This window comes from Onthophagus taurus, chromosome 2 (genome assembly GCF_036711975.1).
Source record: "Onthophagus taurus isolate NC chromosome 2, IU_Otau_3.0, whole genome shotgun sequence".
Lineage (NCBI taxonomy): Eukaryota > Metazoa > Arthropoda > Insecta > Coleoptera > Scarabaeidae > Onthophagus > Onthophagus taurus.
The window spans coordinates 13,764,076-13,791,794 of record NC_091967.1 but is presented as its reverse complement, the minus strand read 5'-3'; the positions used below and the strand labels follow the sequence as shown (position 1 = coordinate 13,791,794).

The 27,719-nt window shown below is 30.9% G+C and overlaps 8 protein-coding genes across 11 annotated transcripts; 4 read left to right on the top strand and 4 right to left on the bottom strand.

Annotated features, from left to right (window-relative positions):
- Positions 1 to 82: 82 nt before the first annotated feature.
- Positions 83 to 1,015, top strand: LOC111425944 (EEF1A lysine methyltransferase 1). The gene is made up of 4 exons (XM_023060235.2): positions 83 to 309; positions 360 to 507; positions 561 to 770; positions 854 to 1,015. The coding sequence occupies exons 1-4, from the start codon at positions 178 to 180 to the stop codon at positions 982 to 984; spliced, it is 621 nt and encodes a 206-aa protein (XP_022916003.2). The 5' UTR covers positions 83 to 177; the 3' UTR covers positions 985 to 1,015.
- Positions 797 to 5,190, bottom strand: LOC111425943 (uncharacterized). The gene is made up of 6 exons (XM_023060234.2): positions 4,614 to 5,190; positions 4,490 to 4,518; positions 4,367 to 4,412; positions 4,219 to 4,310; positions 4,004 to 4,159; positions 797 to 3,949 (listed from the first exon to the last, which is right to left on the bottom strand). Exons 1-6 carry the CDS (start codon positions 4,704 to 4,706, stop codon positions 3,697 to 3,699), a joined length of 669 nt encoding a protein of 222 aa, XP_022916002.2. The 5' UTR covers positions 4,707 to 5,190; the 3' UTR covers positions 797 to 3,696.
- A 100-nt stretch (positions 5,191 to 5,290) lies between these two features.
- Positions 5,291 to 10,879, top strand: LOC111425854 (bis(5'-adenosyl)-triphosphatase enpp4-like). The gene is made up of 6 exons (XM_023060140.2): positions 5,291 to 5,686; positions 5,744 to 5,884; positions 9,174 to 9,498; positions 9,550 to 9,759; positions 9,810 to 10,061; positions 10,172 to 10,879. The coding sequence occupies exons 1-6, from the start codon at positions 5,342 to 5,344 to the stop codon at positions 10,342 to 10,344; spliced, it is 1,446 nt and encodes a 481-aa protein (XP_022915908.1). The 5' UTR covers positions 5,291 to 5,341; the 3' UTR covers positions 10,345 to 10,879.
- Positions 10,880 to 10,916: 37 nt separating this feature from the next.
- LOC111425853 (DDB1- and CUL4-associated factor 6-like) lies at positions 10,917 to 15,955 on the bottom strand. 4 transcript variants are annotated; one of them, XM_023060138.2, is made up of 10 exons: positions 15,796 to 15,955; positions 15,457 to 15,729; positions 15,232 to 15,385; positions 13,463 to 13,617; positions 13,088 to 13,408; positions 12,623 to 13,025; positions 11,788 to 12,055; positions 11,621 to 11,733; positions 11,283 to 11,535; positions 10,917 to 11,201 (listed from the first exon to the last, which is right to left on the bottom strand). In XM_023060138.2, exons 1-10 carry the CDS (start codon positions 15,872 to 15,874, stop codon positions 11,052 to 11,054), a joined length of 2,169 nt encoding a protein of 722 aa, XP_022915906.1. In that variant the 5' UTR covers positions 15,875 to 15,955; the 3' UTR covers positions 10,917 to 11,051. The 4 variants fall into 4 exon arrangements, with proteins under 4 accessions (XP_022915906.1, XP_022915905.1, XP_071050425.1 ...); XM_023060137.2 differs by having other exon boundaries at positions 13,088 to 13,617; XM_071194324.1 differs by having other exon boundaries at positions 11,788 to 11,971; positions 13,088 to 13,617.
- A 148-nt stretch (positions 15,956 to 16,103) lies between these two features.
- Positions 16,104 to 19,212, top strand: LOC111425855 (mitochondrial ribosomal protein S31). Its single transcript, XM_023060141.2, has 6 exons — positions 16,104 to 16,548; positions 16,609 to 16,874; positions 16,924 to 17,050; positions 18,422 to 18,577; positions 18,628 to 18,845; positions 18,896 to 19,212. Exons 1-6 carry the CDS (start codon positions 16,523 to 16,525, stop codon positions 19,171 to 19,173), a joined length of 1,071 nt encoding a protein of 356 aa, XP_022915909.1. The 5' UTR covers positions 16,104 to 16,522; the 3' UTR covers positions 19,174 to 19,212.
- Positions 19,213 to 19,334: 122 nt separating this feature from the next.
- Positions 19,335 to 21,139, top strand: LOC111425970 (aladin-like). Its single transcript, XM_023060279.2, has 5 exons — positions 19,335 to 19,513; positions 19,587 to 20,132; positions 20,185 to 20,438; positions 20,497 to 20,862; positions 20,914 to 21,139. Exons 1-5 carry the CDS (start codon positions 19,394 to 19,396, stop codon positions 21,089 to 21,091), a joined length of 1,464 nt encoding a protein of 487 aa, XP_022916047.1. The 5' UTR covers positions 19,335 to 19,393; the 3' UTR covers positions 21,092 to 21,139.
- Positions 21,140 to 24,155: 3,016 nt separating this feature from the next.
- On the bottom strand, positions 24,156 to 25,327 carry LOC111426053 (neurogenin-1-like). The gene is made up of 2 exons (XM_023060399.2): positions 24,708 to 25,327; positions 24,156 to 24,650 (listed from the first exon to the last, which is right to left on the bottom strand). The coding sequence occupies exons 1-2, from the start codon at positions 24,928 to 24,930 to the stop codon at positions 24,232 to 24,234; spliced, it is 642 nt and encodes a 213-aa protein (XP_022916167.1). The 5' UTR covers positions 24,931 to 25,327; the 3' UTR covers positions 24,156 to 24,231.
- Positions 25,328 to 26,449: 1,122 nt separating this feature from the next.
- Positions 26,450 to 27,253, bottom strand: LOC139429165 (dynein regulatory complex protein 9-like). Its single transcript, XM_071194665.1, has one exon. The coding sequence runs from the start codon at positions 27,251 to 27,253 to the stop codon at positions 26,450 to 26,452; it is 804 nt and encodes a 267-aa protein (XP_071050766.1).
- Between the last annotated feature and the right edge of the window lie 466 nt (positions 27,254 to 27,719).

The window sequence follows — 27,719 nt, the reverse complement described above, 5'->3', positions numbered from 1 at the left end:
TTTTTAGAATAAAAATATGTCACATTTGAAATTGGCGGTATTTGATATTAGTATGGAATCAAGCATTTGGTGGCGCTAGTGCTGAGCGACAAAAATTCAACGCTAATGTCACATCTATACATTATCTATGACTGTATGGAATCAATCTAACAATAAATTAAGATATTCTTGTGAAAGATGGAAAACGATGATGATCCTCCTCAACTTTCAGCTGAAACTTTTGCAGCTTTACAAGAATTTTATAGAGAACAAGACCAAAAGCAACATTTACAAACAATATTATCCGATAACACTCCAGATGAAAATTGGGTAAATACAAAAACACATTTGAATTCACATTTTATAAAATATTTTTTCAGCAATTAAGTCAATTTTGGTATAACGATTCTACAGTTAATACTTTATGTAAGATAGCTAAGAAAAGTGTTCAAAGTGGAGATAAAATTGCATTGATTTCGTGTCCTACGTTGTATAAAACGTTTAAAGATGAATTAAATAACTGTTCAGGTAGGTTTCTAAAGAATTTTTTAAAGTAAAATGAATTAAATTATCTTTTATAGTACATTTGTATGAATATGATAAAAGATTTTCTTATTGCGGTGATGATTTTATTTATTATGATTATAATAATCCCTTAAAAATTCCTAATGAATATAAAGGTTATTACGATTTGGTTATTGCTGATCCCCCATTTCTTTCTGAAGAATGTCTTATGAAAACTGTTTCAACTATGAAATATATTGGAAAAGAAAAGTACATTTTATGCACTGGTAAGGAAAATAATAATAAGACGAAATCTGAATAAAATTTTATTTTTTTAAATGAATAATTAATACAATTCATTAATTTTTAGGTGCTATAATGGAAGATTTAGCAAATAAGCTATTAAAATTGACGAAAACCTCCTTTGAACCCCAACACAAAAACAATTTAGGGAATAAATTTCATTGCTACAGTAATTATAATATTGATGACTTTTTATAAATCCTTAAAAAATAAATTCTTTTAATTATAATCAGGAAAGATTTTTATTTTTATTTCGATATGTCCAGACATACAATTTTATTCACATATTTGAATCTAGACTACTTTCATTCTACTTTATTTACACCTTTTTAACTATGCATTGTTAACATATATTACAATTTTTTTGTTAAAAAGATATTATAAAATTAATAACAATACAATTCCTTTTGCAAGCCTTTATTAGCCTTTTCTTTTGTTTCTTTACAAAATATGAATTATTTTATTATTGATTATACATCTTATTTGTGTTTAAAATCAAAAGTCTCAGCAGCGTTTCACAATAAAATATGTTCTTATTGAGGAGATTAAGATAATTCATTAAATCCCTTTATGCTTTCCAAAACAGTATTGTTTTTAGGCATATTAGTTGAGAAAGTTTTTTTTAACATAATTTTAAACATCTAATATAATCAACAAAAAAGGCCACTCCATGTAGATTTTTGATAAGTTAATAAATATTTTTTTCCCTTTTAGAATATTTTCATTATTTTCTAACCACAATATACACTGTGTACATAATGTAAGAAATAAAATTTTCTTTCAGAAAAATGCTTGGACATCTATGTTATTTTATTTAACGCGCATTTATTGAGATAAAATTGAAATGTACAGATTTTCCCAAAATTGAGATATGAAATTGTGAATCTCTGTTAAAAAATATTACTACTATTTTATTTCAGGTAAAAGATAACATGGTGTTATCTTAATATTGTAATTAATAAGGAATAATAATTATCTACATAATTAAGTTCTGAAACTGAAACTCTTCTTATGGCTGATAATACTCCATAAATTCATGCTGGACCCTAATAATTATTTCTTGACTAATGTTAGCACATTCTCTTGTAATTCTAGCTTTTAAGTGGTCAAACGATTCAAGTTTAGTTTTGTATACAACATTTTTGTAAAAACTCCATACAAAAATAATCCAAAAGACCGCGGTCCTTGGTTGATATTCAATTGATCCACACCTTCAAATCCATAAGTTGGGATGTGCTATTTTATCAAGATAGACCAGAACTGCATAGTGTGGTTTTGCATCATCTTGCATGAGCTATAAAATTTCGTCGGGTTCACCACTGGAAAATGAATTTCTTAAATTCGGGATTAGACATTCTTGAAAGATTTCGTGTCTCTTCAAAAAAGTAAGACCCGATTGTTGATAATTCCTGCCCAAATATAAATTTTTTGAGGACATTGAGCGTGTTGTTCTTTCATGCCTCTGGGATTTTTTTTGCCCAACAAAGACAGTTTTGTCTATTAACTTGCCCGGTTAATGTATAGGTTGATTCATCTGATAACAAAATGTTTTCAACATGACTAGGAATCCATTAAGATTTGAGTGTCTTCATTTAATTCACATACCAGTTGTATTTTATAAGGATTAATTTTTCAGTCGTAAAACCTTACATACTGATGAAAGAGGGTATCATAGTTATTGGCTATATGTATTTCTTCTATAGCTAGTAAAACATTTAGTTTTATGTCCTCGTTGATTTTAGGGCGTTTATTCCTTGGCTTATCTTTTACAGAACCAGTATGTCGAAACTTCCTGTCAATTTTGCTCACTACTAACTGGTCTGTAACTCAAATAGTATCAAGAAGTTCGGCTATGATATAGATTACAAAGAAACTTAGCAGGAGTATTTCGAGGCGGTCTTCGACGCCTTGATGATTTTTTATCAACCAATAACTTTGGAATAGAAATATTCCGTATGGTGATGTCTAAAACAAGGTTTAGATTTCTCCTCAGATGTATTCGTTTTGATGGAAAAGCAACCATATCTCAAAGAAGTAGAACAGATAAAGCCCCTTGGCTTTAGCAACAACTCAACTTGCGAGTATGCTATTATGAATAATTTACCTTGAAGCTTATAAGAGTCTTTGGAGAAATATAAACTAGCAAATAATGGGACAACTTCGACAAGTAACGTTAAAAACTAAAATTATTGGTTATAAGTCCAGCAGACCTAGCATTACTAAGCATGTTACAAAATTCCATGTGAGAACTACACTTCACGTTGAGTTCATACTCTATCATCATATAAGAATTTCAATTCTTTGTGTCCAAGCATTTTTCTGAAAGAATTTCAACCTAACTTATATTATTTACTTAATATACACAGTGTATGTGATGTTGACTACATTACCTATTGTCTTTATTAACTTTCCATAAACCATTTGCAATTTGAACTATACAAAAATAAGCTATTGGTCCCTACCTACTATTTTGATTATAATAATCAATATTAAAACATAATTATTACACACATTAATTCATTACTTTATAGTCAACATTTCGTTTTTATTTTTCATTCTTTAACACATTTATCTTCTTATATTCCTCTGTTTTGGATGAATCATTTTGTACCTTCATTACTTTTGACTTGAAAGAAAAAAATAAGTTTTTACATAACTATTCTTAAGCTCATTTCATCCCTTTAGTACAAATTTTTTATTTATAAATTGAAAATTGCCTCAACTAAACGAGTCTTTCATTATATAGTGTTTATTTCATTTTCAATTTATAATAAAATTCTGTACCCATAAATATGTATTCAAAAAAAAGCATAAATCTTAAAAATATGGTAATGCACAACAGTAATTATTATTCTATTCAATAACAATTTAATTTTTTTCTATCGGGTTATTAAAAAAGAGTAATTTAAGTCAGCTAAACAATTCCTTGCCAGTTTCCATCAAAGTTTGCGATGTGAGTCTTTCGATTTCGCTCAGTAAAAATTGGGTATCCGCATCGACTTCTGAAGCGGGTGGACTTCCCTGAATTGAAGTTGGAACATTATCCCATTCCAAAGAATTAGCGGAAGATACTCGTGACCAATCTGATTCGGTGTATATTGGATTTTTTACACTAGATTCTGTATTATCTATATTTTCCATTATATCTTCTTGCATAATCGTCCTATAACAAATTTATTAATTCCTTGTTCAATTCTTTAAAGAAATTATTAAGTACCATGAACCACCTGAAGCATCATTTACCATTGAAATGGGTAAAGTTTCATGTTCCCATTCCAAATCCAAGGAACTAGCTGGAGTTGACATGTTTGTTCTTGCAAGCAAAGCTTTCGCATCTAAACATTGTAATGGAATATCTTTGCCTGTAAATGAACTAAAAAATATATCTTTAATTATCGCATTTTTTGATTAAAATGTTAATTTTAAGTTTACCTTGTACAAGATAGTTGTTGGCTATCATTGAGTCTATTGTATGTGGTGAGATGAGGAGTTAATATATCATCAACAAATTCCAGAACGGGCTTCTAAAAAAACGATTTAAGTTACTAATGATAAAGCATAATTCAACGAAGTTTTTCACCTTTTTTCTTGATTTCCTTTTGGAAAATAGCCTTACAAAGATATTTCTACATCCACGATTGCACAGAAAATTTAAATACACATTTTCTTTGTTTAGAAAATCATCTAAATTTCAAATAATTACCTCTTATCTTCCTCATGCTGCATAGAATTCTTTAAAACAAATCTTAAATTAGTACTTATTCTGTTATAAACATATAATTTTAATTATTAAGTTAATTCTGAACCAAGTAGATAAACATTCTTACCTCTTCAAGTAATTGTGAAAAATCGTGAATACTATTGTGTTTTGAAACGAAACGATTCGATTGAGGCAAACATCGCCCCATACAATTGCCCATAATTCAGGCAGCCCAACAAGGGGGACTGCACCTCTCATCACACCCATTAGTTTCTATTAACCACTCCGTTTTGACGACTAGATGTATTTAAAAATTGTATAATATAATTTCCATGTTTTTCACCAAACTAACAATTCTTTTTTATGATATAATTCTTTTCCGCCCTTGTATACTTTAAAAATTGTGCCACTGAATGACTAATACAAAACTTTAATCACAACAAAAAATCTTTATACAAACATGACACTCAGTTGTACACACTAATTATGAGTTTAAAGGATTTATAAAGGGTAATGGGATATACACTGTAATTGTTTGTTAGTGAAGCGGGAACAATTTTCTTTAATTGGTGGTTTAAAATTGATTAAAGTTCTATAATCCTATTTCGTTTAGTAAACGTTCATTAAATAATTTCAGGAAGCGTTCTATTATGTTATTTTAATTTGTTGATTTTTAATAAATATTAAAATAATTTTTAATACTATCTAAGAAATTATTAACCAGAATAATTTATAAATTAAATTCTTTTTATTTTATGCTTAAAATCGATATTGAAATATTTAAAATAGGTTAGAAGTCAATGTCATAAATGTCAGTTCTTTCAAAACATTATAATTTTATGTGGGGTATACGTAATGTTACTTAATATATTTCTACAATGCGTTTTTATACAATTCGCCTATACATATTCTAATAAGCCAATATTATTAATAGTTTCATACGATGGATTTCGATATGATTACATAAATAAAGCTTCTACACCAACATTGGTAAAGTTGCAACGAGAGGGAACATATGCTGACTATATGTATAATGTTTTTCCAACGAAAACGTTTCCAAATCATTTTACAATATCTACTGGTATGTATGCTGAAGAACATGGTGTTATGGGAAATAATTTTTATGATCCTGAAACAAGGAAAAAAATTGGTATGGAGAAAAGTATGTTTATGCAAAATGATAAAGCTATACCAATATGGGTATGTTAGTATTTATTTTTAAAAGTGTTAAGAATTTTGTGTAGACTTGATTTTTAGACTTTAAATGAGATGTCGGAAAGTAATAGATATTCAGGTTGTATGATGTGGCCTGGATGTAAATTTTCTTATCAAAATGTAACACCTACACATTTTGAAAGTTGGGATCCTAAATATGATCTGTATAAAAGAGTAGATACTGTAAGTAATTGGATGAAATAATTAGGCATTTTACAAGGTTTCCATAATATTATAAATTTGTGTAAAATTTTATTGAAACAAATACTTCATTGGGACTAACAATCTGAAATTTTTTGATCAAAATAAATCAAAATAGATAAGTATGGTAGAAAATATCATCATTAATAAACAAAAGTAATATCTTTTCAGCTTTGTTGTGACATTCAGTGAAAACAAGCATGTAATTTCCTTCACAAAATTTACTCTACAACCTAAACAATTGTACCTAATTAAATTATGGCAGTGTCCCCCTGTCAACTTAAAGGTTTCTTGCAAAATAGGTCCTACTTTTTTGTTCATATTGCTTGACTCTTATCAAACTGGAGTTACTTGAAACACTTGTTTATATTGTTTTTGTTGGAAATGTTCCTAACAATTTTGTATCAACCTAACTATTGTGTTGGATTGGACCCATTGTACCAGCCAAAGAAATTACCAAAGGCTAGGATACGGCTCAGAGGTTTGTCTCTGGCTCTATCTGTGCTCAACCACTCTTCTTTGATTAATTGACTTGATTGCTTTGAATTTGAGGTCTAGCAAAGTGGAGATGTCTTTGATTGTCTTATGTATTATGTATAGATATGAAATAGAGGGGTATCAACAAGTCTTAAGTTATAAAGGTGTATGTTTACAGTAACTAGTCTTAAGTTGTGTAACAATGTGTAGGATATTTTTACTTAGCCTAATTTACTGAGCTGCCTCCTCTGTTGAATAACTTCATAACTGGTTGGTAATTTGTAATTCTCTCCCACCAATCTAAATATTTCATGCATAATAGATTTTTGATTATATCAATATAAGACACTAGAGAATCAAATGAATAGAAGTGCTTATTTCATAGGTATGTCAAAATTTCCTATAATCACTGGAATGTATCACAGTTGAGTGTTGCCGCGTCCTCAAGCGTTAGATGGCGATCCATTACTATTACGGAGGTGATCTTTTCTCTACTTATAATTAGAGCTAAAACAGATATAGTACTATCAGTAATAATCGTAATGTTGGAACTAAATATAGTCAGCAGCAAATTTTATAGCGGTGCCTATTTGACGATGATATCTTTCATTTACGATACAAAAGAATGGACTTGTAGCTCGTAACTACGCCAGGTCGTGTGTTTAATAGGTATACTAAATATATTTTGCTATACTCTGTTTTTAAACCAGGAGGAGTATTTTAAATTTGTCACCAGATTGACCTTGCACGTGATTGGTTGAATGCGAGGAAGGTTCACACACAGGCAATTTTGAATTTGAAGGTTAGGTAATTGATAATTCGACAGTTTCGTGTCATTATTGTATATTTTGTGTTCTTAAACTCTTTTTTATTGTATTTTGAAATAAATACACTCATAACTTCAAATTTAATTTGTATTTATAGTGTTAACGATAACAAACGAAAATAAATACAATAATAAGTAAATAAATAAATAATAATTATTAATTTAAATTTACCGCCAAAATATCTAGTGATATTTTCTGGTGATTTTTTCCAGTGTAAATCTGACTTTCGCGTTTACTCCTCCTGGTTTAAAAGCAGAGTATAGTTCTAGTGCAAGTGTTAGTTCTAGTTTTAATTGTTATTCAGCGCTAAGTTGTATATTTTTAAGTTTCGGGTTTAGCCCTGTGTCTTCAGACGCTGAATGTTAGGTAAGGTTAGTTTTGTATACAAACATTAATTATACCATGAAGTATTCTTTGGCAATTTGTAATGGCAATTATAGCGTGAAGTTTTCTTTTGTAATGTCAATTATAGCGTGAAGGAATGTGAGGTAAGGTTAGTTTTGTTTACAAACATTAATTATACCATGAAGTATTCTTTGGCAATTAGTAATGGCAATTATAGCGTGAAGTTTTCTTTTGTAATGTCAATTATAGCGTGAAGGAATGTGATGTAAGGTTAGTTTTGTTTACAAACATTAATTATACCATGAAGTATTCTTTGGCAATTATAGCGTGAAGTTTTCTTTTGTAATGTCAATTATAGCGTGAAGGAATGTTCGGTAAGGTTAGTTTTGTTTACAAACATTAATTATACCTTGAAGTTTTCTTTGGCAATTTGTAATGGCAATTATAGCGTGAAGTTTTCTTTTGTAATGTCAATTATAGCGTGAAGGAATGTGAGGTAAGGTTAGTTTTGTTTACAAACGTTAATTATACCATGAAGTTTTCTTTGGCAATTAGTAATGGCAATTATAGCGTGAAGTTTTCTTTTGTAATGTCAATTATAGCGTGAAGGAATGTTAGGTAAGGTTAGTTTTGTTTACAAACATTAATTATACCTTGAAATTTTCTTTGGCAATTATACTCTGTTTTTAAACCAGGAGGAGTATTTTAAATTTGTCACCAGATTGACCTTGCACGTGATTGGTTGAATGCGAGGAAGGTTCACACACAGGCAATTTTGAATTTTGATTTTGAAGGTTAGGTTATTGACAAATCGACAGTTTCGTGTCATTATTGTAAATTTTGTGTTCTTAAACCCTTCTTTATTATATTTTGAAATAAATACACTCATAACTTCAATGTTAATTTGTATGTTTAGTGTTGACAATAACGAACGAAAATAAATATAATAATAAGTAAATAAATAATAATAATTATTAATTTAAATTTACCGCCAAAATATCTAGTGATATTTTCTGGTGATTTTTCCTAGTGTAAATCTGACTTTCGCGTTTACTCCTCCTGGTTTAAAAACAGAGTATAGCAATTATGTATTTAGTCATAAAATGGCAACCAGCGCCATCTCTTAATATATTTTTAAAATTGGTAGGCTTAACATGATTTTTCTGGCTGCAGTGGAGGTGGACTGCATTCTGTTTAGATTCTTTTTGTAGCTATGACGATAAACGGTAAGGTTAAAACCCACAACGGTACTGCGTCAATATATTCTTTCCACACAATGTGCATGTGGAGTATGAATATTTTTCGCTTCATGTGGAGGGGCGTACATTTCTTAAACTGTCCAAGCTCTCATCTATGTGGACTTAAAATTGTAATTATTTGACACTGTATAATGAATACTAAAAGCTATTAGCTGGCAATTGCCACATCGTTTGTAAATCGTCTGTTATTTAAACTATCACATTTTTAAACTGTATTTTTAATTCTGTAGTTATATATTTTGTAATAACTCAATTAAAATTTTATGCAATTTTATAATTTAGATATTTTTGTAAAATGTTATTAATTTTTCTAAATTTTTAATAATAAAGGTTTTTAATTATAATAATAATAAGCTTATGTAGGCTATTTCTTGGATAATGGATCCTCAATATCCAGCTAATTTAGTAATGCTTTATATAGAAGAACCAGATTTTCATGGACACGTTTACAGTCCAGATTCTACAGTTGTTGAAAATATGATAAAAAAATTGGATAATGTAACACAATATTTGCATGACAAATTAAGAAAACATCATTTATCTCATCTAGTTAACGTGATACATTTAGGAGATCATGGAATGATTAGTATAAAATATAAAAATATTTTAAACGTATCGAATTATTTGGAAAAAAATACCTATTCGTTCGCCGATTCGTCGCCCACATTACATGTCATACCAGAAGAGGGTAAGAATTATTTGCCTTTTCTTAACAGACATTGAAACAGAAATAATTTAGGTTACACAGATGATGTTTATAATCGATTAAAAAAGGCATCGGCAGAATTGGGACATTTTACCGTTTATAAAAAAAGTGAAATACCAAACAGATGGCATTTCAGGCGAAATATACGTACCCCACCTATTTTATTATTGGCTGATAAAGGATATGCGTTTGATGATTTTATTGACACAGTTGCATATTATACAAAATTGTATAATTTGAAAGGTGTGTTGAAAAGAAAATTCTTTCATTCCATTAATATTGAATTTTTTTAGTGGGACCAAATTCTTTGTTTGGAATGCATGGTTATGCAGTGGATATTAAAGAAATGTATTCATTTTTTATCGCTCGTGGTCCAAAAATAAGGAAAAACCACAAAATTAATCCATTTAATACAGTGGATTTATATTCAGTATTCGCAAATATTTTAGAACTGCAATCTCGTAGACCCATCAATACAAATTTAATAAAAGAAGTGGTGGATAAAAAAGAAACTTCACATGCTGTTAAAGTGATTGTTATCACAGGTATTATTACATCTAATAGTTTATTTTTTATTTCTCACTTTTAATTAATAGTTAATTATTAGTTATTATCTTTTTTGTTTGTTTGATCTTAAGTACAAATTTGTTTTTAGTGGTCGGTATGTCGTTATCGTTATTATTAATAAGTTGCGCGGCTGCAATTACAATAATATTAATAAGACGACAACAAAATATGACAACCGCTGCAGCTTTAAATAAACGATTTCCAAAATCTTTTCAACAAGCAGTTGAAGCACAACATTTATTAGAAGCTGAAGAAGCATAATATAGTTAAAATTTTATTCAACAGTGATAATACTTCTTTATTAAAAAATATCTAGACTTAACTTCTACGATTTAATCTCTTTTTAATAGAATATAGCTACTTTTAGGTATTATTTGCAGATTGTTAAAAAAGTAGTACTTAATTCTTAATAATTACAATAATCGATGTTATTTTTATCCCACAGTTTTGGTGTTATATGTATGGAAAGTAATTAACTTTGCATGGTCAATATTTTAAACAGTAGGAGTAAGTGATAAAGAGAAAAATGAAAATATGTTTGCTTAGGACCGTCCACAAATTTTGTGATATATGTACAAACCTAGTTTTAAGTTTGTTGTATTTGAACACCATTTTATGGATCTAATTTATTGTTTGTTATTTTAAAATGAAATTTTAACGAAAAATTATTTAAGAAAAATATGAGGTTGATAATCATTAAAAAACGTTCTAGTCTTATTGAAAACCATGTACTTATATCTTAAAAATGTTTTATGGAATTTTAAAACCTGTTGTGCAATAAAGTTTCTGTTATACAATTAAATTGGTTTTATTTAAAAAAACAATATTATTAATTAACTTTTTAGAAATATATTATTATCCACAAAAAAATCTATTATTTACATTAGATACTATATCATAAATAAGATCATTATAATAAAGTACAACAATATTAACAATTTTTTTAAAAGAAATGTAAGTAATAATCTTTAACAATCTTCATTCTCATCCGCGTTCGTTCTAGCTCGAGCTCCTTGCCTTATTTGGTTCAAACACGCCAACATTCTAATCATAAAAGCTGCTGGAACTGTTATTGTATCTCTTGTTTCTTCCAACATTATCTCATTTCTTTCCATAAGCTATATAATATTAACACATTAATAGTTATTAGATTTTTAAAATGTTTATTAGAGACAATATATTAAAATATTAGTACTAACCTTATTGGCTGTAACGCTATCGAAAGCAGGTTCATGTAAAACTGGAGCCCACAGTTTAATATCATGATCAATACCACTCGTTGCTAATAATGGTAATGATGGGTGAGGTTGTAAACAATTTACTACGTGTTGATCAGCTTGGAGCAACATTTGCAACTCAGCGTTATGGCGATTCCAAACAAAAACGTGCCCGCAATCGGAACCAGACATTACATAATCATTACCCCAAAATGTTGCTTCTTTTATCATTGTCCTAAAAACCTCTTTATTTCAAATACACAATATCACGATATATCACTTAAATTTTTTTTAAATAATAATAATTCTTTTTAATTTACCGTGCATTTCGATGTCCAGAATATTTCATTTTCCTTTCCGCTTCAAAAACGATATCGGAATACCCTGTTTCATCGGTTTCTTCATAATCCAACTCTACATCACCATCCTGCGGCTATAAAGCCATAAATGAAAAAAATAAAACGTATAGAAATAATCAAATACTTACTAATTCTTTGGTATCTTCTGATTCCGGTAAATTATCGTAAATAATATTAGATGGATTAAGGCTGATGGTGGACCCGGAAGTGCTCTGGTCGAAATAACGCAGACTAACGGAAGGTTCATCGCCGTGCTGCGCAATGTAACCCTGACGCAAGCTACGTAGAAGAGATAGATGTTGTCTTAGATGCCTAGTTATTATTGATGTATTAATTGTCGAGGGATCAACTGTGTGACTTGTCTGATTTGAAGACGTGGATTGGACTTTTTTTGTACTACAACGTAGAAAGAGACACACGCTCTAGTTTTCTTATTATTTATTTGTGTACTTGTTTTTCGTTCAATTTGCAATTTGCCACAGCCGCAATACCCATAAACAAGCCAATCAAGTTAACTTAGCTTAATTATGCTATTTAACAGCATTATTTTTATCCTGTGATTCTCCTTTTATCTTTAGACATAGTCAAACAGCGTATTCCTTACTATATTTTTTTGCAGGTGTTCAATATGATAAAACTTTTAGAGAGCAATGTTCTTTATTTAACTGAGAACCGATTTATCAATTTCCAGCTGAATCTGTTAGTTAAGTGACTAACAAATAAGCTGCCTAATGAAAATTTAATGTCTCTAATGTTTTAATTGAACATTTTATTATGGGATTAGTTAATTTTTTTAATATATAGACGATAAAAAAAGTATAAAAATAATTAGTCACGTGATTTTTAATCGTGTGATTAAATGAATAATGCTATAAAAACACAGGATAAAAATCAAATTAAAATGCCAAAGCACAATCTCACAATAACGTTAATAATGATCAAACAACAAAAATCTAAAATTACCAATTATCTTCTTTTTTATCTTCTCCGCCCTCGTCTTGGTTCTCTTCCTCACCATCTTCAGTTTCCATAGCTTCACTTCTAGTCGTTTGGGAACTGGAAGGTTGCGAAGAAAAATCTGCGCCTTCAGATGAATTTGTATCACAGTCTGCGTTGTTTTGAGATGAAGCCGGAGAAGTTTCCAAAACCATCGAATTATTTTCTTCGTTATTTTGCGAAGCTTCCGCGTTATTTTCATTGGCGTCAGCGGTGACGTCAACGGTTGCATTTTCTCCTTCCGGACCCCCATCACCCACAGCATTTAATGCGGCTCTGGTCATCGGATCGTTTAACATATGAGATAACACCCGAGTCATTCTTTGCATTAAACTACCATGTAATTGAGGGCGAGCTTGACTTATTTCTGCTACAGGATAGGAAGAAAACTGGCGTTATCAAAATGATTCAAAATAGAACTACTATAGATACTTGGATTTGAAGTATTTTCTCTTTCTGGTCTTGCATCCGGACCAGTATCGGACCAATCACCACGCAATCGAAGTCTTCTTACGGTAGGCGGACACTTCCATTCGCGTTTGTTTGAATTTTTGGATTTACATCTAATTCTCGGACCCCGCTTTAAATTCGTACAACTCACATCTTTTAAACCGAATAAATAGATGTGATCGCAAGAGTAACTGACTAACATATCGTGACCATCCGCGCTGTAGTTTAAAGAGGTAATACGATAGTTTTTCTCTTCTAATTCGGTTGCAACTATTGTTGAAAACGGTTTTATACTGCTCGCATCTAAATAATACAGATAATTAGATTTTCTTTTTAAGAAAAAAAATTTTTTTTTACTTGATGTGCTTAGAAAACGTCTATCGTATAATCTGACTGTAGAATCTGAACATCCTACTGCTAGATGATGTGACATCATTGGATTGATATCCAAAGCTGTTACTGCACTTAATTGGGAGACCAAAATATCTTCTTTACAACCCGATTTTTTACAACTAATATAGAAAAAAATATATTTTATTGGGATAATAATTGAATGGAAGTTGAATTCTAAGTATTTTCAATAAAATTGCCTCTCTATAGAATAATTTATATGTCAATTATTCAGTTTTAAATTATATCACTTTTAATTTCAATTCTCAAATCATACGCTTTTCAAAGATGATTGGTTACTGACCAAGTGTATATGCAAGGAAAAAAATACTATTTATAATTAACACCTTTTCACGGTATATAACTGCAGGACAATACATCTCAACGCCATTTGACTAGGCTTTGACACGGCACGTAGGGTATGTTGAGCAGGATTTGGCCCAGCATGAAAGAGCTGATGACCGAGCTAAGAACGCATCTGACTGGCGAGGGCGAGTTGAAAACGACTCGTAGAAGCAATGCAAGGCTTCAAACCTGAATAATCTCTTTTCTAACTGGATCACTTAAACCTTAGATTGGATGCTCGATCGACTTCGAAAGAGGAAGGTGAAAGTAGAACCATTACAATTTCTTAAACACTTTTGCGTAGTGGCTAATGCCGTCATCCCTGTTTACATGCAACTCCTTGGTATGCGAGTGGCTTAGATTTCATATAATTGGTAATGAGCGGTATAGCTGGGATTATTGACACGCTCGCATTTTATCTTTGGAAAATCAGTAGATTGGTTTATGTAGCTGGAGATAGAGTGGGGTCACTATCGGTGATTAATGCTTGATACCAGATTGTACTGCCTGTACGGCAGTCCTGGATCGAAACCGAAAATTTTCTAGTTCAGGCAAATATTTGCATGTTCACAGATGGACCAAAAACGCTGGTAGGGTCGGGGCAGGATTTTACTGCCAGAATCTTCAGATTAAGCAAGCTTACAGCCTGGGTATGTACTCTACTGTATTCCAGGCGGAAGTATTTGCTATTGACATGGGCGCTAAAATCCTTCTTGAGACAGGGGTGAAGAACATGACAGTACGATTTTTCTCAGACAGTCAAGCCGCTCTCCAGACGGTGAAAACGGTGTCGTCTCTGATTAATGACTGTAAAAGAACTTTAAACACACTGAGATGTGATAACAGAGTTTGAGTGGGGCCAGAACCAGCAGTATCATTTGCGATAGTCAAACAAAGGATTAGACTATGGGCTGAAGTGAGACTTTGCTTACTCTGGACCAGTTCTCCTGGAATGAGATACGCTAAGTTGTTTATTAACATGGAAGACCCTGCTGATAATCGTATCAGATTCTTGATCTTTGGGTCGCAGTTTATCTCCCCAAAGGATCTTTAGGAGCGAAATTTGATAATGTTATTTATTGAGGTACAATAAATCTGTAGGGTCGCGGTGTAAGGTTGGTTGCTCTAACTACCCAATATGTAATCTATGTAATATAATGTTTATTTAGTGATGCGCCTAATTTGTGAAAAAAATAGTCATTGGTTTTTGCTATTTATACTACAAACATTAGTCTGCAGAGGTAACCTTATTCATAACACTGCTTTGCCTTTGTGAATTACAAAACTAAAATGATAGTCATGTTATTAAAATTTTACAACATTAATACATAGAAGTTTCTCTATAGAGTGGTATCATTTTATTGATATGTTTTATTTAAATAAAATGTTACCTTGATTTTGTTCTTAAATCAAACCAACGTACTGTGCCATCTTCCCCACAGCTTAAAAATGTATTTGGATCATTGTATATGGTAATAACTTCATATGTTGTACCACCATGGCAAGTAAATTGATTATTATAAGTTTCCTTTGGTCTTTGTAAATCTAATTTAATTCATCACAGCAATTAATATTGTAACATAACATTTTTATGCAACATTAACATTCAAACTTACCTGTATGCAATATAGTACCATTTCCAGAACAAGAAACAATTTGTTGATCATTGCACATAGGTAAAAACTTTGCACTAAATATATTAGCATTGTGACTAGTGTTATAATCAACTAATACTTTATAATTATGACCATTTGTAACCATTAAATGTTGGTCATCTGATCCAGATAAAATGTATTCTCCGGTACTATTCCATTGTAATGTATTTACACAACCATAATGAACAGGTAATTTTTTTAATAGTCCCAATCGTTGTATAAAATTTATATTATCTAAAAATATCATAATACCATTAAGTAATTTTTATGAACATTTTCAATCAATGATTGTTATCTTACCTTTTGCATTTTTGTATAACTTAATCTTGTTACTTTTATAAGGTTGACAATAAATATTATTAAACACAGATTTACTCATTATATGTGTATAAATGAAGGAATAACAGAGATAATGTTAAAATAAAAATGTCAAATAAACATTTTCTATCATCTGCCAGAGACCATCTAAACCAGACACTCAACTAAAAATAAATGTTTTACGTTAGTTCGTCTTGTATCTATTTGGATCCACATTCAAAACGTTCAATTTCAACACTGGTTGGGTTAACAAGCGTGTCCGTAGTGATTATGAAGGTTGGAAAAATCTAATATAAAAATAACCTGCAAAATATATCAATTTTACATGTCAAGTTATCTTTTATTAACAAACGTGTCTATTTCAATCTTTCCTTCAAGTCTAAAGATATACTTACAACCTTATCGTAGTTGATGATGATTATTTTTTTTTAAACGAGAACTGTTAGGATTATTAGAAGTGTTATTAAATAATACATAAATTGGCTGGATTCATAACCAGGTGGATGTATTACGAACATATGCGCATGCGCAACCGGTATATTTTTATCTTGATCACGTTTTTAATACATCTTTTGAGTCTATGATATAAATCAAAATAAATAAATGTAAGAGTTAAATGTGTGATATATGAAGATTATTTTTTCCAATCCCATCAATCTTCAACAGTTTAAAACGGTTATAAAGAGATTTAAATAGAAATTTTGTTAAAATGAATAAACTAACCTTACTTTCAAGGTAGCGCTTTCCTTTAATGCAGTATATTATTTCAATTAAAATTATTCAATTAAATTTTAGGTATCCTCAGAAATTTTGTGGAAGTTTGTCTTTAATAAGAACTCTAGCCGATAAAAAGGTGCCTAGCAGTAGTAGTGATAGCAGCAGCAGTGATAGTGATTTAAATAAGAATAAAAGTCCTAATCAAGCTGCTGAAAGACTTAATATGCTCCTAAAAGACATGCTAAATGAGAAAACGATTGTCACTAAAAAACTTGACTTAGCTAAACCTCGCATGAATAAAGGAAAAGATGTACAAAATGCTCAAGTGAAAGTTGAATCTGTTGGTTAGTTTTTAAAGTTTATAATATAAAGATGTTACATTTATTTTTTTAGAGCAAAATGTAGCTAAAACTGTGAAAGATGTTGCTGAATCTTTAGGTGGTGATGTTAAACAAACTGAATCTGAGTTGTTGGCCAAGTTATTATCTACAACAGGGAAACCAAATCAATTCGATTTAAGGTCACTATTTAGTAATTAACTGATATTAACATAATTTTTTCAATATTGATCAATTTAAGGTTAACTTCCTGTCAGAATTGACAGATTCTAAAAGATAGGTTATGTCAAGAGATTTTTTCAATTAAAACTAATTCATTTTTCAAATTATTTTTAGTATCAAATAATTATTGCTAATAATAATTTAGTCATTATTACTAATTTATTTGTAATAATACTATATTTTGATCCAAAGATTTTAAAATTTCTTTTTATACAGTGTGTCCCAGGATTGATGTTACAAGAGGTATAATGACTTAAAAATTTTTGAATTTTATTTTAAGGCTGAGGAATTAAGCCCTGCTTCGTGTGGAGAGAATTTTAAGTATATTATCATATTTTGAAAATCAACTCGGCCTTGATAGTAAAGCGAAAACTATTTTTAGTTCAGGTAACGTAACCTTTTTGTTCATGATACTGAAAAATGTTATTAAGTAAAGTTCTTCAAAATGTGAAATTATAGTCCTATGCAAAATTTCAGAAGGATCTATCTACTTTAGTTGAACCATCACATTTTAGTTTAAATAACATAAATATTGTATAATTTTATTTTATTTATAGAAAATCGAACCTAAACTTAACTGTCGTTTATTCAACATAACATCCACCTTTTTTTGCACACTTTTCTATACGATGCCTAAATTCTCTAAAGCTGTTCTGAATTTCTTCGATGCGTATTTGTCGTATAACATTTGTTATCCGTTCTTTTAATATTTTTCGATTGTTCGATATTGGTTGAGCGAAAACTAGTTGTTTAAGGCGACCCCATGAAAGAAATCTAATATTGTAAGGTCGGGAGACCTTCGAGGCCACGCAATTGGACCATTTCTAGATATAATCTTTTTTCGAAGTATTAAATTAACCATTCAGCTACACGTGCTGTAGAATGTGCAGAGCATCCATCGTGTTGGAAGTAAATTGCCTGTCTTTCTATCAGCAAAAAAAAATCTTATCTAAAATATGATAGTTTAATCAATGTAGGTAGATCTTTCTGACATTTTGCATAGTGCCACAATTTCTCATTCTGAACAACTTTTCTTAATGATATTTTGCCGTATCAGGAACAAAAAGCTTACTTTACCTGAACTAAAAGTAGTTTTCGCTTCACTATCAAGACCAAGTTGATTTTCAAAATATAAAAATATACTTAAAATTCTCTCCACACCAAGCAGGGCTTAATTCGTCAGCCTTAGCATAAAATTCCAATTTTTTCAAGTCATTATACCTCTTGTAACGTCTATCCTGGGACACACTGTATATCAATGAGCTCTCGTAAATATTGTTAGAAAGTGTAACTCAAGTTAATTTTTTAATATCAACATTTATATTTTTTAGTGAAACGATAAAAGGAATGAAAATAGTTACAGAAAAGAAACCATTGCCTGATGTTTCAAGATCATCTCAAATTCGTGGTCTTCTTGAACAATCAGAAAAATCGGGAATGCCATTCAAAAGAAGAGAACCTAGAAAATTTACGCCAACAGATAGAGAGTACGCTAAAAAATTATTGATCAAACAAAAAGTTATCTTGTTGGTTTCAGTGAAATTGTAAAAATTAATTTATTTGGAAGTAAACCATTAGGAATTTTTCAAACTACCGAAAAATATGAAGAAAGTCAGCCTTTAAAAACATGGCAATTTTTGCATGAACGCGAATTAAAATTGGCGGTAACTCATCCCCCATCTAATTATTTTCAAGAAATGATTCTTTGGACCGATCAGGGAAAAATATGGAAATTTCCTATTGATAATGAACAAGGTAAATTGGTGATTTACCCAAAAAAGAAATCATTAATGTATTTTTGTTAGGAATGGAAGAAGAAAAAAATATTTACTTCGCTGAACATGTCTTTTTGGAGAAACATTTAGAACCTTGGTGTCCACCAAAAGGGCCAATCAGACATTACATGGAATTAGTATGTGTAGGGTTATCTAAAAATCCTTATATGAGTGTAAAACACAAAAAGGAACATATAGAATGGTACAAAGAATATTTTACTGATAAAGAAAAATTATTGGCGGAAATTGGAGCTTTACCGCAAGGTTTTTCTATGTCACCAAATAAAAAAACTGTTTCTAAAAAATAAAATTATAATTTAATTTTAGATTAATAAATAAACATTTCAAAAAAATACGATTTATTTTTATTGCAAGAACTATTAAAATATAAAATTGCCATATAAGAAAGAAATAGGGAATTTTAATTTTATATGTTGGTATTAAACTCCCCAATTCATGTTGACATTGACAGTTATTTCTTGAATTTTCAAACGTGACAAAAAGAAAGCGAACAAACTTTTGTACAAAATGAAAAATCTTTTTGATTTTACAGCACCACCCGATAACGAAATAACACTATGCGAAGTAGACGGTCGAGTGCATTCCATGAATATCGAATTTGCAAATTTAAATATCTTTACTAATGTGGTAAGGTTATATTAACCCTAACCAAAGACAATTTTCGTATTGAATATAACATAAATGTGTTAATAAATTTAAGGTTGATGGTTATCCTAGTATCCATATAACGAGAGAATCTTTACATCCAATACGAACAGGTGAAGATGCAAAAGAATTGTTTATACCGGTTGATGTACCATTTACGAAACACTTGGTGCAAATCTTTTACGAACAAGGATATATGGAAGCTTTAAATGTAGCAGCAAATAACCAACAGTTTATATTATCAAAAGTGGCTCAGGGTGTTTTACAAATGATTGATATGATCAATAAGGTTAGATTATTTTGGGGTTCAACTGATTTACAATCAACCGTGTCTATTATGAGTACTGTTAGTCAAACTAGAAATTGGCCAAACGGTATATTTAGATGCATAGCTTGGCATTTTGATCAAACCAAACTTGCTGTGGGAACTTCGGATGATGTAGTTAGGATTTATTCTAAGGGAACTAATCTTGTTCCAATTTTACGATGTCGACAGCAAAGAAATATAAGTATGGTTTCTTGGAGACCTTTGTGTGATTCGGAAATTGCTGTTGCTTGTGAAACTTGTATTATTGTTTGGACTATTGATCCCAATTCAGTTGTAAGAAATTTTTGTTTTTTTTAAATTTACTATTTATTAATACAAATTTTAGGTAACTCGCCCTTCAGTTAGTAATGCAATAATTTTAACAGAAAATAATCATGCACCTATTGTAAGTATAGGATGGAACCAACACGGTAATATATTAGCCAGCGCCGCTGCAAACGACCAGAAAATTTTAATGTGGGACGTTGAAATGACTAGATCAACAGCTATTAAACGTCCAGGTGGACGGGGGAATATGTTTTTAAAATGGTCTTTAAGAGGAGACAAAATGTTTAGTGCCACAAATTCAGTAGTTTTCAGGTTTAAGATAAAGCTTTTCATTTAAAACAATTTTTTAATGCTTAATTGATTTATTTAGAGTTTGGGAAACATTTAAGTGGCAATCAGAAAAATGGAACACTTTATCAGGTAGAGTTCAAACAGCTTGTTGGTCACCATGTGGACAAATAATCTTATTCGCCACAACAGAAGAAAGTGTAATTTACGCGCTATCTTTCTCCCAAACCGAATTGATTTTTACAAAAGACACTAACACAAGTCCTAATATTGCTATACCTTTATTCGATGTCACTGAAGTTGATTTAGATGGGATTGTTGTTGGTGGATTGATTCAAAGTATGGATTGGGATCCAACAGGAAACCATTTAGCTGTTTTATTTCGCGATAGCAATTATGTAACCATTTTTACAATTACTTTTTTACCAGCTGTACAAATTAATGCCAGGTAAAAGGAAGTTGTTTATTATGAATATGTTATTTTATGTTTTGTTTATAGTTGTTTAGTTGCGGGTGCTCCAGAAGAAACTCCTTGTATGATAGCTTTTCAAAAGAATTTTAAACAAGGTGCTTGTTTAAGCATTGGTTGGTCAAGTGGTAGGTTACAATATTTTCCTATTGTTTATTCTGATACTTCAGCTTCAAATGTGATTAGATCTATTGCCAATACATATTGATATGTGCAAATTTTTCTTTTACTATGGAATAAAAATGTATATTTTGGAGTAATAATTTTATTTGAAAATTCAGTAATTAGTCGAAATCCTAAAATATTATCCTAACCATTCTTTTTAAAATTAATCATAATTGTTTTATTATAATAATTAGTACTATTAGTGAATAGTGTTGATAGTAGAGAACCCTAAAAAGGCAAGAAAATATGCAATATATGAAATATGGACGTTGGTTTAAATATGGACAGAGGAAATTGAACGTAAATAAATGGAAAATTGTGATAATAAATAAAAACGGAAATAAAATATAACCCGAAAAAAAAATTATTAAGGAACAGAAGAAAGAAGAAATATCATCATATGAGTAGTATAATATCACAAGATGGAAGGATAGATTTAGATTTAAATGCAAGAATAAGGAAAACAAACAACATAACATATCATATTCTAAACAGAACAATTTTTGGGAAGAAGGAGAGGGAAAGTGTACAACTCGGTGGTACTTCCAATATTAACATATGCCAGTGAATCATAGATAATCCAAGATAAACAAGAAAGGAAAGATCACAGCAATGGAAATAAAATTTTTACGGAAAATAGTGGGGAAGATGAAGTGGGATAGAATAAGGAATGTGGAAATGAGACTGGGAGCAGATCAAGAGGAGATAATCAGCAAAATAGAGAGAAAGCTACTAAACTGGTACGCCAACATAATTAGAATGGAACATAACACAATAGTAAAAAAGGTGACAATAGTGAAAAGGGATGACTTAGGAAGAAGTGGGAGGAAAGAATAGCAGAAGTTGGGAAGAAGAGATAGAAGACTCTAGCAGATATAAAGGAATTAGTCATGAACCGGAAGAAGTCGATGGAGGAATAGGAAAAGATTTATCCCACCCTATCAGGCATAAGGATCAGGAGAAGAAGTAGTGAATAATTATTTGGCCAATTTTAAGTATAGTTGATAAATACAGGGTCTGGCATTGAAACTTTCTTTTTTCAATGAGATGTGGTGCATAGCTGGAGCTAGTTGCAGAGTGGTAGCGTTTTTAGATGAGAACGTTGATGGGGGAATTTGTTTGTCAAACATCGTCACTTGTTAAAATGTATTGGGACAGAAAGCAACATGCATTTGCAGTAGAAACCTACTTTTCACGAGGCTAGTCAATCATCGTGGTGCAACTGGTGTTTCATCTACGGTAGAATATTCCCCTCAATATACTGTTCTTGCACAGGGAGCCATCTTATCGTGGGTGGAAGCTTTTCGGGCAGTTGGAAATGTGTCCCGCAAGAGACCAGGTGCAGCACGGATCGTTAGAATACCTACAAACATCGGCACTGTCTGAGATTCTGTCTTGCGATCTCCTATGCGCTCTGCTTCAAAATATGGCATGCAATACGTACCTTGATTTGCCTGCGGACGCAGTTATGTGGTTCAGTGATGAGACTCATTTCTACATCTCATGTTGTGTTAAGAAACAAAATATGCCATATTAGAGCGATATCAATCCAAGGGAACTCCATCAGAAGTTTCTTCATTCGGATTGGGTCACAGTTTGGACTTTGGTATCAAGAGTAGGGATGTGGATTAAACCACATTTTTTCAAAGAGGACAATTGCACGGTAACAGTAAAATCGGAGTGTTAAATTCATATTCTGAAAGCTCTTGAAAATTTTTCTGTTGCCCACACATCACGAATTTCTATGTGTCATAAGAGAAAATTTTCCACGTCGACTTATCTACAACGGAAGTGACATTTCGTGGCCTCCACGCTCAAGTTTTTTTTTACCTCAAATCGAAAGTATTTAACAACCGTGCTGCAACTCTGGAAGCATTAAAAAACAATATTCGTCATGAAATACCCTACAACAATGCATCCACAACAACAGTGCACAATTGGCAAATATTCTTTTTAAAACAGTTAGTGCTGGACCTTGTATTAATGAAAAATAAATAAAGCATTATTTTTATTTTTCTTATAGTGCTCCTCCATGGATTAATTATCATGGTTTTTATTGATTTATGAGATAAAACTAATATCAAATTGATGAGAGTTATTTCATTTTGTTGGGATGAGATTTTTTAAACAACACAATTTTTACAAAGTTTAAGAGAATGTTGGCAATTTAAAAGAGGATCATTAATGGTAGGGAAGATAAAATGGGAGAAATGCAAAAAGGAGTTGAATATCAACAAAGTAGGATTGCACCTACAGAAATTTGATATATAAAAGGAACTGGAGAAGATTCAAGGAATCAATATTAACGTATAATTCATTAGTTTATTTAAAGTTTTTCGTTTTTCCTAAAGTAATTATCAAATTATGATTAAGTCTTGTTTAGTCAGTCATCGTATTTTTAGAAGAAGAATTGTTAGTATGATTTGTATTTTTATTTTTAAAACACGTGTATAATGTATTCATTATTTATATCATTTATGATATATTTGTGATTTACTTTATTGAGATTGCAGTCAGTTAAATAATATTGATAATACATTAAGTAATAAATAATAATTATAATAATATCTTGAGATCACTATCAATTTCTTACTTTCAAATTGAAACTTGTAGTAAATTTGTACTCATTTCTTTTACTATTTCTTAAATTCTAATTTATATTGTATAATTATTCCAGATTATCTCCTCAATCTTTGATGTGGCAGAGATACTAAAGTAGATTTGGACAAATTAGACAAAAAGCGATCTGCAGAAGAGAAACAGTTAATCACTAAAAGAAGACTTTAAGGTCATTATCTGGTAAACAATAGTGAAGTTAGCTAATTGTAAGTAAAACAACCTTTTTCTTAAATTGATACTGCAACGTTATTTTCATTCCTGCAACTTATTTCTTACAGTTTTTTCTAATATCCCTAAGTTATGATCAAAACTGATTAAACGAGTTTATTTATTTCAATAGCATTACTCGTACTAAAAAAGAATTATTTTGTCTAATTAATCTACTTTGTATCGCTTACCATTTCTATGTTCTCAATAATGAACTAATTATATAATACACTTCTCTATAATTAATAATTTTAACAATTTGGCTTTTGGTAGGAACAGCATTTGCTATCATTTTAAAACATACAAAACCGTTATTACAATAAAATCGAATATAAATATAAATATAATAAATTAATATTATCTATTAGCACTATCATTTTTTAAAAGATCTCTTAATGCAACGATATAAGTTTGGGCCATTTGAAGCGTTTCAAACTTACTTAATTTTTGTTCCGATTTTAAGTTAGGTATCACCTGCCTTAACCGGTCGAAAGCTTCGTTGAGACCGTTCATTCTCCGCCGTTCGCGCGCGTTCGCCGCCAATCTACGTTTCTTCATAACTGTCGGTGATGGAGGGCCGTCTCTTAAAACATTTTTTCTTCTATTACTACGCCGAATCCCACCCACCGATTTTTCTGGTTTACCAATTATTGATTTACCTCGAAAATCTAATCCTACAGGTGATGGATTTAAATCATAATAATCAAATCCGGCATCCGATAGAGTACTTTGACTTAAATCACTTGCAACTATTTCAAATGATTTTACTTCGCATACTATAAAGAAAAACGTAAAGAAATATAAAATTTTTATAGGGATTTTTTTAAACTTACCTTTTTCTGAATAAATTTCATGTTCGTCGCTGTATCCATCGTTGTAATCTCCAATATTCTTTTCATATTTGATAAAAGTGAATGGTGAATAATTTTCTGTATGGTGATAATTTTGAAAATGTAATGTCGATCTTGGTGGTTTTAATTGGTTGTTGTTTAAACATTCTTGATGACCGGTATCGATCAAATCCTGATAACCATAATAATTCTTTGCCACGTTCATGGTAACACGTGATTTAATATCATTAATTTTGAACTCGGGACACGTTTAATAAATTCAAACACTCAAATATTTGCTACCACCACGCGGCTTCCATTCACGCACTGTCAAGTACTTCCCAATCTTGGTCTTTCACTAAATATTATTTATCGACACCTCGTAATGACTTTGGTTTATTACTTCTTCTTCTTCGGTCGGGGTCGTTAACAGCTCCGCCGTTGAACGAAAGGCAATCATTTGCGTTTCACGTTTCACTGTCGGCTTCTATTCTTTACAAAAAGGTCTTGCGAAAGGGAATAGGATGGTAGTTTTAGACACGTTACGACAAAATAAGGAAGTACGAAATGTTGGGGCTTCAAAAGACGACCAAGACCTGGTGTAGGTCGTGTGCGTGTCGCGTGCCGACAACGAACACCTCTTTTTGATCAGATGGTCGATATCGAGGGGTGGGTATCTCGTTGGACTGTTGTTTTTCAATTGGAGCATTTCCTTTACGAGCCACCGTTAAAATTATTTACCCTCTCTCTTTTTGATTTCCTTTTTTAATGAAGGGTATGTATTAGCAGATGGTTCACGTATTTAATATAAATCTAATAAAAGATTTGATAGATTAATTTTTGATTTGTAAATGTTTAATACAGTAAAATCTCGATATAAGAAACCTCGTTAGAACAAACTTTTTATATAACAGACAAAATATTTTTAAGTCGTTAGACGTTAGAGCTCATTGATAGAACCTAACTTGGGATATTCCTCAAGTTGCTCTATTCCATGTCACAGATGAACTCGGGGTATTCCCCGAGTTTTTATGCGATTATAAATCATTGACGGTTGTTCTAGTTTTAATTGTTATTCAGCGTTAGATTGTTGTATATTTTTATTGAACGAAAAGTAGAACTAACATTAGACCTAGAACTAGAATCATTCGAGTTTAGCCGTACCTCTCTTAAGACGGCTAAACCCGAATATTTCTAGTTCTAGGTCTAGTGTTACTTCTAGTTTTAGTTGTTATACAGAGTTAGATTGTTGTATATTTTTCATTAAACTAAAACTAGAACTATAATAATTCGGGTTTAGCCGTACGTCTCTTAAGACGTTTTTTTCTAAAATTAATTTTAGATCGTCACCGTAAGAATCACCTGATAAAGTACCGGGTACAAGTCAACAATAAAGAAATGTGTATACATATTCATGTTATCGTCGGCGACGATCTAATCATCAAAAGCATCTTCGGTTAATTACGGCATCTGTCACCGTCCCGAACGGTCGGTTGTCGTTTTATCAAAGAAAAAACGTCTCTATAGCCCATGCCTTTACGGTCGGGGTTGTTAGTTTTCTTATCCCTACCACTTCGATGACCGGCACGTGCTCGGCATAAGGTGTTTTAATGTTAAAGAATTTAAAAAAGGCCGACGGATAAAACTGACCAAAACGCCGCGGCAGATGGTAGAACGATTTTTGAACTCAATGTAACGGATTAGGATAAATTTTATTGTTTTATTTTGTTTCAATTTACATTGGTTTAATTAAAAGTTTGGTCGTGATCAAAGAAAATCTCTTCAATAGCCGATTGAACGGCGTGTTCTTTAAAAAATAATTCGGAAAGAATGATGTTTTCGCATTCGTTGTAAGTACAACATCTGGCTGTATGAAATTTGCATAATTCTTCAGTTTGGCAAATTTGATCGGTTTGAGGTGGTTTAATTTTTAGATGGTTCAAAAAAGTGTTCATTTTGGTTATGGTATCAACGCACATTTTAAATTTATCTTTATAACGGCTTAATTTTTCTTTCGATTTTTTTAATTGTGTCGAAACTTCTTTACCATATTTTTTTGCACCTTCAAATTTATCTTTTAACTTTCCTATTTCATCAATCAAAACCATTTCTTGGTCTATCGCTAAATTTTCATTCTTCGAATGTATACGTTTCAATTCCTCAATCTCTTCAGCATGAACAATTTCTTTTTTATTTAAAGCTTCCGTTTTTTCTTGAAATAAATCTTGTAATTCTGTAAGTCGTTTTTGAAACGAAATCATTTCATTTTTATAGGTAGATTTACTCTCGTTTAATTCACATTGAAGTTGTTTAATTTTATCTTCGCATTCTTGTACGTTTAAGGCCAACAAAGCATTTTTATTTGCTAATTTTATATTTTCATTAACAATCATTGCCAAATCTGTTTGTAAATTTAATATTATTTCTCTTTGATTTGATTGATCCCTTCCCGATCTGCTACGAGTTGGAATTGTATCACAAGACATTTCTTTTCGTAAAGCATGCTTTTCATGTGCTCTTGAGAAACGTGGACATGTGTCTTTTGACATTTAATTGATGATTATTTCTGACATTGATTTAAATGTAACAAATGAGTTTTTATGAATTAATGAATAACAAGTTTAGTATTAGTAAGGTAGGATGTAAAGGAATAATCTAGATTGAGACATACTTTCCATGCATACTTTACAACATATATATATTTTCTAAATATTTTCAGCAAACATCTTCCCGATCTTCTAAAACATATGTGCTCCATGGAATGGCTTGCCCATCCGTGGTTCCACCTCTCCTGCCAGTGCTAATATATCTCTTCTTTATTCTGTTGTCGCCTGATTCCTCTGGATTGCTAGTCCAGCCCAACTATTTTCTTTTTCCGCAGAAAAGGATAAAATACGCACTTCGAGTGTGGGTTTGCTCGTAGCCCCCAGTTACCCACTGAAAACTCTGCAGAACCTTCCTTGTTTACATAAAATCAGTCTACAAATTACTTTCTTACAATAAACCTATTTTCAT

What these genes read in the sequence shown, in the direction of transcription:
- LOC111425944 (XM_023060235.2), top strand. Translation starts at nt 178, where the DNA reads ATGGAAAACGATGATGATCCTCCTCAACTTTCAGCTGAAACTTTTGCA. An exon ending in ACACTCCAGATGAAAATTGG is followed by an intron (nt 310 to 359) that starts GTAAATACAAAA and finishes ATATTTTTTCAG; the next exon opens with CAATTAAGTCAATTTTGGTA. An exon ending in AAAGTACATTTTATGCACTG is followed by an intron (nt 771 to 853) that starts GTAAGGAAAATA and finishes ATTAATTTTTAG; the next exon opens with GTGCTATAATGGAAGATTTA.
- LOC111425943 (XM_023060234.2), bottom strand. Translation starts at nt 4,706, where the DNA reads ATGGGCAATTGTATGGGGCGATGTTTGCCTCAATCGAATCGTTTCGTT. An exon ending in CAACAACTATCTTGTACAAG is followed by an intron (nt 4,160 to 4,218) that starts GTAAACTTAAAA and finishes TATATTTTTTAG; the next exon opens with TTCATTTACAGGCAAAGATA. An exon ending in GATGCTTCAGGTGGTTCATG is followed by an intron (nt 3,950 to 4,003) that starts GTACTTAATAAT and finishes AATTTGTTATAG; the next exon opens with GACGATTATGCAAGAAGATA.
- LOC111425854 (XM_023060140.2), top strand. Translation starts at nt 5,342, where the DNA reads ATGTTACTTAATATATTTCTACAATGCGTTTTTATACAATTCGCCTAT. An exon ending in TGTATAAAAGAGTAGATACT is followed by an intron (nt 5,885 to 9,173) that starts GTAAGTAATTGG and finishes AAGCTTATGTAG; the next exon opens with GCTATTTCTTGGATAATGGA. An exon ending in ACATGTCATACCAGAAGAGG is followed by an intron (nt 9,499 to 9,549) that starts GTAAGAATTATT and finishes GAAATAATTTAG; the next exon opens with GTTACACAGATGATGTTTAT.
- LOC111425853 (XM_023060137.2), bottom strand. Translation starts at nt 15,874, where the DNA reads ATGAGTAAATCTGTGTTTAATAATATTTATTGTCAACCTTATAAAAGT. An exon ending in GTTATACAAAAATGCAAAAG is followed by an intron (nt 15,730 to 15,795) that starts GTAAGATAACAA and finishes TGATATTTTTAG; the next exon opens with ATAATATAAATTTTATACAA. An exon ending in TGGTACTATATTGCATACAG is followed by an intron (nt 15,386 to 15,456) that starts GTAAGTTTGAAT and finishes GAATTAAATTAG; the next exon opens with ATTTACAAAGACCAAAGGAA.
- LOC111425855 (XM_023060141.2), top strand. Translation starts at nt 16,523, where the DNA reads ATGAATAAACTAACCTTACTTTCAAG. An exon ending in AAACTAACCTTACTTTCAAG is followed by an intron (nt 16,549 to 16,608) that starts GTAGCGCTTTCC and finishes ATTAAATTTTAG; the next exon opens with GTATCCTCAGAAATTTTGTG. An exon ending in AGTGAAAGTTGAATCTGTTG is followed by an intron (nt 16,875 to 16,923) that starts GTTAGTTTTTAA and finishes TTATTTTTTTAG; the next exon opens with AGCAAAATGTAGCTAAAACT.
- LOC111425970 (XM_023060279.2), top strand. Translation starts at nt 19,394, where the DNA reads ATGAAAAATCTTTTTGATTTTACAGCACCACCCGATAACGAAATAACA. An exon ending in ACAAATTCAGTAGTTTTCAG is followed by an intron (nt 20,439 to 20,496) that starts GTTTAAGATAAA and finishes TGATTTATTTAG; the next exon opens with AGTTTGGGAAACATTTAAGT. An exon ending in GCTGTACAAATTAATGCCAG is followed by an intron (nt 20,863 to 20,913) that starts GTAAAAGGAAGT and finishes TTTTGTTTATAG; the next exon opens with TTGTTTAGTTGCGGGTGCTC.
- LOC111426053 (XM_023060399.2), bottom strand. Translation starts at nt 24,930, where the DNA reads ATGAACGTGGCAAAGAATTATTATGGTTATCAGGATTTGATCGATACC. An exon ending in TGAAATTTATTCAGAAAAAG is followed by an intron (nt 24,651 to 24,707) that starts GTAAGTTTAAAA and finishes TTTTCTTTATAG; the next exon opens with TATGCGAAGTAAAATCATTT.
- LOC139429165 (XM_071194665.1), bottom strand. Translation starts at nt 27,253, where the DNA reads ATGTCAAAAGACACATGTCCACGTTTCTCAAGAGCACATGAAAAGCAT.